Below are 12715 nucleotides of genomic sequence, written 5' to 3' on the forward strand. Positions count from 1 at the left end.
GCAGAAGGTCAAGGACTATAGTCTTCAATATAGATTAAAGCTCAACATCAAGTAGATAAAGATTTTCACCACTGGACCAATTGAGAGCACCATGATAGATGGAGAAGAGATTGAGGTTGTTAACAATTGCAGTTTGCTTGGCTCCACAATCAACACTCTTGGAAAGCAAAATATTAATTGCACTGGGAAAATCTGCTGTAGGGACCTCTCCAGATGACTGAGAAGAAACGATATCAGAGTAGATACTAAGATGTTCTGATCCAGGCCCTGGGCTTTGCAATTACTTGCTATGCATCAGAAAGATGAACAATGACACAAAGAATGAAATGAATGAAACAAAGAAGAAAAATTGATGCCTTTAAGTTGTGGTGCTAGAGAAGAATCTTGAACATACAATGGACTGCCAAGTAAACAAATAAGTCTGTCTTGGAGAGGGTGAAACCAAGGTTCTCCTTGGAAGCTAGGATTTTAAAGCTCTGTCTCACATACCTTGGGCACATGGCCAGGATGGACCAATACTTGAAGAACATTATGCTCTAAAGAGTGGAGGGATAGAGCAGGAAAGGAAGATCCTGGATGCAATGGATGATACAGTAATTGGGGCATTGGAAGTAGGTATATCAGAGTCAGTGAGACTGGCTCAGGATAAGGCAGGCTTCAGAGTTGTTGCACATAGATAGGGTCACTAAGAGTCACAGATGACTCGATGGTACATAACAACATGTTACTGCACTAAAATAACCTGATTTTATTTTAGCCAGCCTTGGTGTTTAGATGGGATTGGCATTAGAATAGCCTTCTTTGAGAATGAATGGGAGCCATTTCTTTGTTTTCTGGTAACCAACCTGGAGAAATCGGTCAGATAAAACCCTGAGTCATCAAAACCCCAAAACCGTAAATATCATCTTTTCTGGAAAGTATGTACCTGTCTGGCCTTGATTGCCTCCCTCTGGTGTGTCAAATTAGGCCTTACATCTTGGGAAGTTAACTTGAGATTTTTCCAAAGAGTCATTATTTTCTACTCATGGCATTATCTTTCCAGAAATTGCAATGCATTCATATTTTTAGAGGTTTCTCTCTTAAAAATGCTGAAAGAGTTTTCCGTGCTTAGTTTTCCATTGGTCAGGTTTAGAACTGATTTTCTACCTGAAGGTACCAATTCTTATAGCTACTTTCACTGTATCCTGACAATATGAACACTAATAGCTGCCATTTGATCTGAGAAACTAACTTGCTTGAAATTCTACCACAAATTAAATTCTTGGTACATTTATCTTGAGGTCAAATTCAGTCTCTGTCCATGTTATGTTCTTACATATATATTCCAGGAGTGACCAAAATTCAGCTTGAGGTTACCACATGATAAAGCTGAATACATGACATCATTTTTTCAATGTCTGAATCTTGGAAACACATTGCTCATTGTTAAAAGTGATGCTTTGTGACACCATTGCTTTGAGGACAAAAGTAGCTGGGGTCTTAAAAGTGAGCCAGGAACAAGATATTGAGTCCCAGGCTCTGAAAATGTTTCATCAGACTGGTACAAGCAATCATAGTCATTCACTTGATATGTCCCAATTGTAATTTTTAAATCTTTTGTATGTAAGATTATATACCTCCTTGTATGCCATGGACTGCTAAGAAAACAAACAGATTCATCCTGAAGAGGGTTAAATGGGGCTGCTCCTTGGAGGCAAGGATTCTGAGGCTTCATCTGACATACTTTGGTCATGTTGTAAGGAGAGACCTGTCCTTGGAGAAGGACATCAAGCTTGGGAGGGTGGAGGGCGGGAGCAGGAGGAGAAGGCCCTCTCAGAGGTAGATTGATTCAGTGACTGAGGTAATCAGGATGGGTGTGTCAGAGACAGTGAGATTGGCACCGGACAGAGCAGAGTTTAGGGCTGTTGTATATAGGGTTGCTATGAGTCGCAAATGACTCAACGGCACATAACAACAACAATAACAACATGTATATTTCCTTAGGAAATAGAAAATGAAAAAAGGAGGATCTTATGATCTTGTTGTTGTTGTTGTTGCTATGTGCCGCTGTTTGCCTGAGACTCATAGTGACCTTATGTGCAACAGTCCTAAACCCTGCACAATCCTGTACCAATCTTATTGCACTTACTATGCATCAGAGAGCTGGACAATGACTAGGGATGACAGAAGGAGGAGTGAAGCCTTTGAGCTGTGGTGTTATGACATGGCAAAGTAAATAAATAAAAATAACAAGCTAGCTGAAAAATTAGATAAGCAAAATTTGTTTACCTGGAATTGAGCTACATTAAAAGTGTCTTTTTTCTTTTGCTTTTCAAGGAGAGGAGCAAATGGGCGGGGGAGTGGGGGTGGGGAGAAGGGTGCTTTTTATTTTTTGACTCATGTACTTTTAACTTGTTAGTTAAATTTGTGTCTTCTAGGCTGCAACACTTCCATGATACATCTTCAAGGATATGAACATGTACGGCTAAGCACAATTGATAACAGTGCATCTAAATTCCAAAATCAATCTCCACAATAGTCTATGTGTTTCCTACTGCCAAAGGGGCCCTTTAGAGTAGTGAGAGAAGATCTTTACCCTGAAACCCACAGCGTCCCTTTTCAGCAGGAAGTAGCTAAGAGAATACTCCATCCCCTTTTCCTTATGAATCAGGGTGAAGTCTCTCTCAGGGAGGAGTGATAGGGAATGGCAAAGGATACACTGACAAAGGAGATTAATCAGAACTGGCTTTGACAAGCACTGTGGCAATTGGACAATTAAAACAGACATTCGGGGAGGGGGAAGAAGAATGAACTGGGGAGGAGGGTAGAGAAAACAGTGTAACAATGAATGAATGAAAACCCAAAATCTCTGTAAATGTTCATTAAAACTAATAAAATTTAATAATAATTTAAAAAATATAAATTAATTAAAATATTTTTAAAAAGTGTCTTTTGAGTGACTTGTGACATCTTGTCTCCAGGTATAAGTCAGTTTGAGAAGACCAGAGAATACTAAGAAGCTCTTCCTGTTTCCAAATGAATGAGCTTGATAAGTTTCTTATATCCCATAAGGAAGAAGTAACAGCTCACTGTATTTTTAAGTGTGGTTTCTCTGCTGAACCAGAATTAAGACCCTTAGAATCTCTGATTTTGAGTACCATGAAAGTTCAGATTTTACTCTAAGGTTTTCTAGGATAGGGTGAATGCCCTATCCCAGACACAGCTCATCAGCTTCTTTTGCAAAAACTAATGACTCCCAAGAATCCCCTAGAATCCAAACAGAGGTGAAGGAATTCCCTTTTTGCTATGGCTATGATGTCAGGCCATGGATTGAGGCTAACAACAAAGGGAGAACAACAAACGGAGATCTAATTACTGGTCTTCAGGTTTTCTCTGAGATTTAGGCCTGGGGCTTATACTTTGGAATACAACATATGAAAGGTTCTTTGGTTGCTATTCTTCATATGCATTTTATAACTGTAAGCTTGATTACCTTGATTACTTTGTTTCTATATTAAAAAGAAATCACTTCATATTGATAATTTTTTTAAAAAACTGCACCAAAAACAAAACAAAAACCCTAAAGTGTTCATCTTCCTGAGCTAACCCAAACAATGTTCCACTGATATTAAAGTTTTCACTGGCTTTTTTCCCCCAGAGGTAGACCTCAAGTCTTCCCAATCTGCCTTATTCTGGAAGTTCTAATGAAATCTGTCCATAATAGGTTTTACTGCATTTGAAATACTAGTGTCACAGCTTCCAACATCACAGCAACATATTTCACACCATAGGATGACAAACTTCAAAAGAGTTGTTGTTGTGTTGTTGATTGCTGTCAGGTCGAGCACGATTCATAGCAACCCCACAAACAAAAAGCCTGAAGCCCTTCCACAACCATCACCATTTATCACAGTTCACAGTTTCCAGAAGGATGCTGTTTAGGAAGTAAATGCCACTCCTGCTTCCAGACCTGTCTTAAACTGGGAACTTCGCCAAACACTGTCCACCATGGGTAACCGTTACAACATCTGACACTCCAGTGGCACAAGGTTCTACATCCCAGCAAACCCAGTTTACCTCAGTACAGCATATTAACAGAAGAGTGCCTCATCGTCTCTGACACACCTATCCCCATTACCCCAGTCACTGAGTCAATCCATCTCATTCAAGATTTTCCTCTCTTGTGCTGTCCCTCCACATTCCTAAGCATGATGTCCCTTTCCAAGGACTGGTCCCTTCTTCCAACATGTCCAAAGTAGTCAGATAGAGCGTCAGAATCCTTGCCTCCAAGGAGTAACCTGATTTCACCCTCTCTAGGATGAGCCTGTTTGTTTACCTAGAAGTCCATGGTATATCTAATATTTTATTCCAGTACCACACCTCAAATCATCAACTCATCTTCTATCATCCTTAGTAATTGTCCACCTTTCTGATTCATAGCAAGTAACTGCAAAAACCATGGCCAGGATCAGGCACACCTTAGTCTCCAGACTGACGTCCTTGCTCTTAAGTACTCTGAAGAGGTCTTTGACAGCAGATTTCCCCAATGCAATTTGTCTTTTGATTTCCCTGCCGCTGTTACCAAAAGTGTTGATTATGGAGACAATTAAGCTGAAGCTGTTAAGAATCTCAATCTCTTCATCGTCTACCATGATGCTGCAAATTGGCCTAGTGGTAAGAATCTTTGTTTTCTTTATGTTTCAATTCATACTGAAGCCTGCAGTTTTTTACCTCCTTCAGCAAATTCCTCTGGTCTCCCTCAGTTTTTACAAGCAAGGTTGTGTCATCTGCATAACGCTTACAAACTTTACATAAATTGTCAGAAGTCCTTGTTCTTGGAAAAAGACATCATGCTGGGACATGTAGAGGGTTATCTGGAGGATGATGTAGAATAGGACAAGGTTCTGATCTGTTGTTCATATGGTTGCTATGAGTTGTAGTCAATTGGGTGACACTTATCAACAACAAGAACAATAAGAAGAGTCTTATCTGATGTTGGTTTAATAAATGAATCTGGTTTGCTTTTCTTGTTACTTATCAAGAAAATCAGAATCTATAGACAAGAAAAGGGGGAAAAAACCAACCAGCAAAACTCTCTAAACAAAACAAACCAAAATCTCCAAATCCTTCAACCCATTTGTTATATGTCCATTGAAACCCTCTTTTAAAAATGAGATGTTGACAAATAGCAATTAAGTGGAAAAACTACAGCCTCTGTTACAAATGGTGCTAGAAAAACTTGACTTCCATCTGCAGAAAACTGAAATGAAATCCACATTTCGCACCATACACAAAAGCAAACTCAAGATTGAAGAAAGATCTAGGAGTAAAACCAAACACTATAAAGATCATTACTAAAAAGACTAAAACAAAAAAAAATAAAATAAAAAGACTAGAACAGCTAGAAGTTCAAGCTGAGTTCATAAGAGGCCATGACACTAGGGATATTATTGCTAATGTCAGAAGGATCCTAGCTAAAAGAAGAGAACACCAGAAGAATGTCTGTGTTGTATTGACTATGAAAAGTCATTTGACTCAGTGGATCACAACAAACTATGGCTAACATTGAGAAAAATGGGAATCCTAAAACACTTAATTATGCATATAAGAAATCTATATCTAGACTGGTAATCTGCGGTCTATACAGAACAAGTGAATACTGCACAGTTTAAAATCAAGAAAAGTATGGGTCAGGGCTGTATCCTTTCTCCATACCTATTCAGTCTGTATGCTGAACAAATCATGCAAGAAGCTTGACTCCGTGAAGAAAAATGTAACATCAGAATTGGAAGAAAACTCATGAATAATCTGTGTTATCAGATAACACAACCTTGCTTGATGAAAATAAGGATGACTTGGAGTGTTTGCAGGAGCAGATTAAAGACTATAGTTTTCAGTATAGATTACATCTCAACATCAGCAAAAATCTTCACCACTGAGTCAATAGGCAACATCGTACTAGATGGGAGAAAAGAATAAAATTGTCAATAATTTCACCCTACTTGGATCCACAATCAATGCCCTTGACCAGGAGATCAGGGACGTATTGCATTGGGAAAGTCTGCTGCAGGGACATCTCCAAATTACTGAAAAACAATGATGTCAATGTAAAGACTAAGGTGCACCTGATACAAATCATAGTCTTCCCAAACAACTGCTGTGCGTCTGAGAGCCGGACAATGAATAAGAATTACAGAAGAATAATTGCTTTAGTCTTTTTTAAAAAATTAATTTTATACTGGTTTGCTTACAACATTCTTCTACATTGTTTTTCACACCAGGTTTTTTGTCTTTGAGAAGTGTACTGAATAACCTATAAACTGTCAAAAGAACAAACAGATAGGTGTTGGAGAAAGTGCAACCAGAGTTTTCCTTAGAGGCAAAGATGGTAAAGTTTCATTTCACATAATTTGGAAATGTTGCTAGGAGAAGCTAGTCCTTGGAAAAAGACAGCATGTTTGTAAAGATGGAAAGTCAGTGAAAGAAAGGATGACCCTCAACAAAATAGACTGACACAGTGGCTGCGGAAATGGATGCAAGTATTTCAGAGATGATGAGGTTGGCACAGGATAGGACAGGGTTCAGGTATATTGTTCACAGGGTAACTATGAGTCATACTCAACTCAATAGCACCTAACAACAACATGCTAGCTGAAAAGTCGTAACAGTGGGACTAGAGCTCAGAGAAGAGGTTTGCATTATAGCTATAAATGTAGGTAGGCTTAGCAAGTATCAACAATAAATGACTCAGGAAAACATAAGAAGTTACTGAGAGAATAGGAAAGATTTGCGCTGAAGTGGTGGACACTATCAACATTTAGAAGGTAGAAGCAGAAATTGAAGATGAATGATAACAGTGAAAAATGGACTGAGAAGGAACTGAACCTATAAAAATAATGTGAAAGATTTTTAAGACTAAAACTAAAAATTAATTCTTTCTGGATATGGCAAAGCAACCCTGGGACAGAATGATGACAACTTTTGTGAAGGGGGGGGGGTACAAAAGATAAATACATCTGCAGCATTCATTCAAGTGAAGCACAGGTTTCATATGTCACCCTCTCTACCAGGGAAGGAAACTTATGAGTATCGTGAGCATCCACTTGGATTTCCTGTCTCCACACAAAGGGATCTGATTCAGAAAAGCAGAATTTTGAAGGGTTTTCCACAGCAGGGTATTGAGAGGTTCCCATATTAGAGCACACAAGGTGATATTCTCAGGAGATTTCATACTCTACCTTGGATTTCCATCCTGAAAGAAAAAAATAAGAGTAGCATCACCCCCCCACACCTCCCAAAGCTTTGGTTTTTTGTATCATTTGTCATCAATCCTTGAGACCCTGACCAAAACCTCAAGGTCAGAATTTGCTAATGAGCCACATAGATCACCATGGTCAGTCACCATGGGGAACGTCCTTATTTGTAAATTTATCTTATTAATTACTTTCTTACTCTTTGCCTTACGCAAGGAGTTCTCATAGTCATGTTTTGAAACTGATGAAGCAATTAATAACAGGAAACTTCACCTGGTATCTTCTTTGTCTTTCCAGGAGGAAGGGATCACCTTCTGGAGGACTGCTTTCACATCCTTATTTCTCAGGCTATAGATAAGGGGGTTCAGGGCAGGGCTGACGGCTGTGTACAACACAGAGACCAGCTTACCATTCTCCATGGAAGTACCTGATCCAGGAAGGAAGTATGTATAGATGACAGTAGAATAGTACAAGGTGACCACAATAAGGTGGGAGGAGCAGGTAGAGAAGGCACGGCGCTTTCCTTCAGCTGAGCGGATTCTCAAGATGCTGGCCACAATAAAGCCATAGGAGGCTAGAGTGAGCATGAAATTGACTACACCAAAATAAGCATCGGCGATGACTATCATGACATTGTTGAGAGCTGTAGGGCTGCAGGATAGCAGCAATAGTGTGGGGATCTCACATAGGAAGTGCTGAATATGATTGGGGCCACAGAAGGTCAGCCGTGCCATGAGGCCTGTGTGTATAGATGTGCTTACTGCACTGACTGTCCACACAGCCACAGCCAGTAGTACACACAGTGGCCAGCTCATGATGGCACTGTAGTGCAGTGGTCGGCAGATGGCCACATAGCGGTCAAAGGCCATGGATGTGAGAAGCAGTAGCTCGGCCCCCAGGAACCAAGTCAGGAAGAAGAGCTGTGTCAGACATTCCCCATAGGAAATTGTGTCCACTTGGACCACTAGGCCTTCTAGCAGCTTGGGGAGAACGGTAGATGTACAGACGATGTCCAAAATGGCCAAGTTGGCAAGGAAGAAATACATGGGGGTGTGCAAACCTGGACACAAGATTATGGCTGCTACAATAAGGCTGTTTCCCACAAGGGCCACCACGTAAAGGAGAAGAAAAACAACCAAAAACAGGTACCGGAGCTGGGGGTCTTCTGAGAAGCCCTGCAGGACAAACTCCATCACTACTGTGTGGTTGCTCATTGCCATCTGGGTGAGTTGCACGAGGTCCCTGGGCAACAATGGGCACAAGAGAGTGGTCTTCAGTTGTGGTACTGCTGATACCTCACCACAGCTTTGAATGCTTCACTCAGAGAGTAAAAAACATAAGCATTGATGAGTCTCTGCTTCCTGGAGACAGTGGAGGAATTAGCTCTTCAAACCAGACCTTTCCAGGTGGCCACACTGAACCCTGAAGCTTCCCCTCTCTCACAGCTTTCCCCCAATATGTGGCCAGCCCAGAATAGTGATTGGCACAAAGAGTTAGAATGAGCCTTTATTCCCTTAACATTAGAACATTCTTGATTTATCAGGAGGCCTAATGGTCTCAGCCTCTCTCTAGATGTTCTTGTTCACCACTGCCAAACCAGACATCAAGCTGGAGCTGTCTCTGCATCTCAGGAGGAAGAGCCTGGGATGCTTCCAGGGTTTGAAGGACTTCTCTCTCCTAGACAGATACAGCCTCAGGTGGTTGCAACTGGCTACCAACAACTTGTGCAGGCATTTTAGGACAGGCATGACTGTTCAGCTGCTTCACCCACCATAGGCCACTCCTCAAGAAAGGACAAGTCACAGTGGTGTAGCTGTGGAGGACACTCCAAGCTTGTATCAGGCACTGATCCCCTGGCACGACCCCTAGCCCTGATTTCCTAACCTCATCCAATTTCTCTTTGACTGGGGGAAAGTCAGTTCCTTCACTGAATCTCAAGCTGGCCAGAACGGGTGGGTGCAAGTCATATCTCAGCACAGCTCGGTGACAGCTTCACCAATGTAGAGACTTGCAAACCTCTAACTCAGATGTCTGGGTAGAGATCCTACTCAGGGTGCAGATGGATCCACTTACATCAAATGTCCCTACTGTGAGGTCATTGCAAAGTCCTTTGGCTAGGGTGCTTACCCTGAATGCTTGACCAAGGTCTTGCCCTGAATGCTTACAGAGTGGAATGAGGGCTACCTATAAATACAATGTCCATGATGTGTGGGTGTGTATAAGACTTGTCTCTTCCAGTGTAATGTGGACAGAAGATTACAATTACATAGAAGCATGTGATTAGTAACCTGCACAGAGAATTCATTGGTGGGAAAGTTCTAGGTTTTCTAATTATTCTGACTGTTGATTAATTAACCTCCTTGCCCTTCTCTGTGCTTGTGAATGAGCTGATTTGGCAAAGCACACAGGAAACCCAGGCACTCAATCCTAGAGCAAGAAAGCTGATAGCCATAGGAACTGGTTCACGCTTAGGTGCTCTGTCTCTCAGGGTCTGTGCCAGGCTCCACCCAGTGGCCGCATGCAACCCTACCTGAGACGTCCACAGAGTGCCTCCACATTCAAGGGTAAAGCCTACAGTGTGTCCTACTTGGGCCTCAACTCCTGAAGGCTGAGAGCCACTCACTTTGGATCCACCAGAAAACTTATTTCTCCATGACCCTCATATGCTCTGCAGGCATTTTGCACCAGATTCACAGAGAATCTTTTTCAGATACCTGCTGAGTCAAGACTTCCAGTTCATTTTAGAGACCTAGACCTAGTTTAAAAATAAGCAGCCTTGCATACTTCTCCTCTTACCTGCAGATCAACCACAGAGATTCGTCAGGACAGAGCAGATGTGTGGCAGGTCCCAGCTCTTTCAGCTTCAGTCTGAAATAGGAAAAGACACAAAGAAATCACTTTGAAGGAAATTTTTTTTCACACAATAAAATAGCTCGGGGCAAACCCAAATCTGTATTTTTGAAAACAAGAGGAAAATTAGGACAGATAGTCCCCCAAAACAGAGGTAGACAGAGAGGCAGTTACATAGTATCTCTGTCCACTGACAGCACAAGGAAGCGTTATTATTGTTTTCCGTCTGCATGTGACACCGTAACATCTCGCTCTGGTAGAAAGTGAGATGTGATCTGTGTCTAAAGCCCACAACCTTGCTACTAAATGGCTCTTTTGTTTACTGTTGACCTTTACCTGTAGGTTATCTCTTGGGTGGATGCTTCATCTGGGGAGCTTCCAGGAGTGGCTCTGGAGAACAATTATCCCACCTGGAGTCAGACTACCCCAAGAGGTACAGTCCTGGGCTGGCACAGCTCAACTGGCTGCAGGTGACTGGAAGTAGGATCCCAGGCCTGTCACTATTCCCAAGGGTAACCAACCTGTGTGCCCCATGGGTTGAAACTGGCAACTGGGTTGACAGATCCCTAAATGGGAAGTCCTTACTATGATAGCGCAGAAAAGAGCCTGTGCAGAGTCAACCTCTATGGAAAAGATGGATTTCTGTTTAAACAGAAATATTACTGTTTATTGTTTAGAAGAGTTGTAAATTTACAGAAAAATTGAGTAGATGTACCTCCAACCCAGTTCCCCTGTGTTAAGTTCTTACAGTAAAGTCATATATTTTATTTGTCAGAATTACTAGGTCAATGCTGATATATGATTATTAATGGCAGTCCACACTCCATTTCCTGCCAATCCAAGACCCAAATGAAGACCCCAACCTAAGACACCACCAAGGGCCCAGTGAGTCCTCATGCTTTCTCAGGCTTGTGTTAGTTATAACAGCTCCTCAGACTTTCCTTTATTTCATGGCCTTCACAGCTTAAGAGTGGATCTGGCTAGATTTTTTAAACTGTGTCTATATTAGGATATGTCTGATAAATTATCTCATGGTGATAGTTGGGTCTGGATTTTGAGGAAGATGAACACACAATGACCTTCTCATGCTATCAAAAGTGTATTCAATGTGGTATCAGTATACACCAATTTTATCAATATGCATATCTTTAAGTTTTGACCAGTTGACATTGCAATAAAATTACGGAAACAAAGAATTTTAACAATGTAATTAATTTTTAGATAACATTTAAAGTCTCAACTATATCTACTTTTCCAAAATGAATGCACTATTTTACTAAAGACGTGGTGTTGAGCATAAGCAATGAACAAAAATCCCTGCCACATTATTTCGGGCCTGAAACAAGTAAACACAATTCACAAAGAATAGTCTCTAATATTTGTCAGCAGGTTAATAACATTTTTTTAAATTTTATACTGATTTATTTATAAAGGTTGAATAAATTGCTTTTCACAAAAGATTCTTCCAATTTCCTTCACCCCCTCCACCCACTGAATTGTGCAACCCTATGATTAACACCCCACACATCTGCCCATACTCACCCCTCTCCTTCCAACCTCCTCCTCCTTGGAGTCTTATACTCATTCTACAATACTTGTTTTATACAGTATTTATCCTTGTGGGACTGAGTTAGTTCACTCAGGTAGTAATTTACAAAATCATTGCTCCTGTGTGCTGCACAGTATTCCATTGTATGAATAAACCACAACTTCTCACTCCATTCGTTTGTGGCTGGGCATCTGAGCTGTTTCCATGTTGGTTTGCAAGTTGCTGTTTGAGCCTCGGCCAACCAATGGAATAGCTGGTTTATATGAAATTTCTATGTTCTGCTTTCAGAGGAAACACCAAACTGCCTTCCAGGGTGGTTGTACCATTTTACAATCCCAAAAATAATGTATAAGAGTTCCTATCTCTCCACATCCTCTCCTACATTTATTACTTTCTGTCCTGTTAAACTTTGCCACTGCTACTGGAGTGAGATGGTATAACTCATTATGGTTTTGATTTGTATCAATCTTATTGCCAGTGATTTGGAGTATTTGTTCATGTGTCTGTTAGCCATTCTTTCCGTATCTTTTGCCCATTTTGTAATTGGATGATCAGGTTTTTTCTTGTGGAAGCCCAGGAGTACTCTGTAAACTTTAGTTATGAGACTCTTGTTCTGAGATGGTATCGCCAAATTTTTGTTCCCAGTAAGTTTTCTTTTCACTCTATTGGAAAAAGTTTGTGCTGCACACAGGCATTTAATCTTTAGAAAGTCCCATTCATCAATTTTATCCTGTGCATCTTTATAATTTATAAAATTTATATTTTTTGTTGTTGTGCATTTATGGCTGTATTTGGCAGTCTCTTTGTACTGTAGAGTTTGTCTCTTATGAACTTTATGCTTTTGGGCTTTATTCCCAAGTCTCTGATCCACCTTGTGGTCGTTTTGTTGATGGTGTGAGATATGGATCCTACCAGCTCTCTGCCAGTAGCAGTTTAGTTTTGCCAGCACCATTTGTAGAATAGATTGTCATTTCTCCATTTGATAGGTTTTATTTCCTTGTTGAATAGCTGTTGACCATAGATAGCTGGGTCTATCTCTGGATTCTCAATTGTTTCACTGGTCTATGTGCCTGTCATTGTACCA

General features: G+C 40.8%; 1 protein-coding gene across 1 annotated transcript; it reads right to left on the reverse strand.

Annotated features, from left to right (window-relative positions):
- Nucleotides 1-7501: 7501 nt before the first annotated feature.
- LOC102867608 (olfactory receptor 13A1-like) lies at nucleotides 7502-8452 on the reverse strand. Its single transcript, XM_006880104.1, has one exon. The coding sequence runs from the start codon at nucleotides 8450-8452 to the stop codon at nucleotides 7502-7504; it is 951 nt and encodes a 316-aa protein (XP_006880166.1).
- Between the last annotated feature and the right edge of the window lie 4263 nt (nucleotides 8453-12715).

This window comes from Elephantulus edwardii, unplaced genomic scaffold (assembly GCF_000299155.1).
Source record: "Elephantulus edwardii isolate Elephantulus edwardi_28Jun2011 unplaced genomic scaffold, EleEdw1.0 scaffold00006, whole genome shotgun sequence".
Lineage (NCBI taxonomy): Eukaryota > Metazoa > Chordata > Mammalia > Macroscelidea > Macroscelididae > Elephantulus > Elephantulus edwardii.

What these genes read in the sequence shown, in the direction of transcription:
- LOC102867608 (XM_006880104.1), bottom strand. Translation starts at nt 8,452, where the DNA reads ATGGCAATGAGCAACCACACAGTAGTGATGGAGTTTGTCCTGCAGGGC.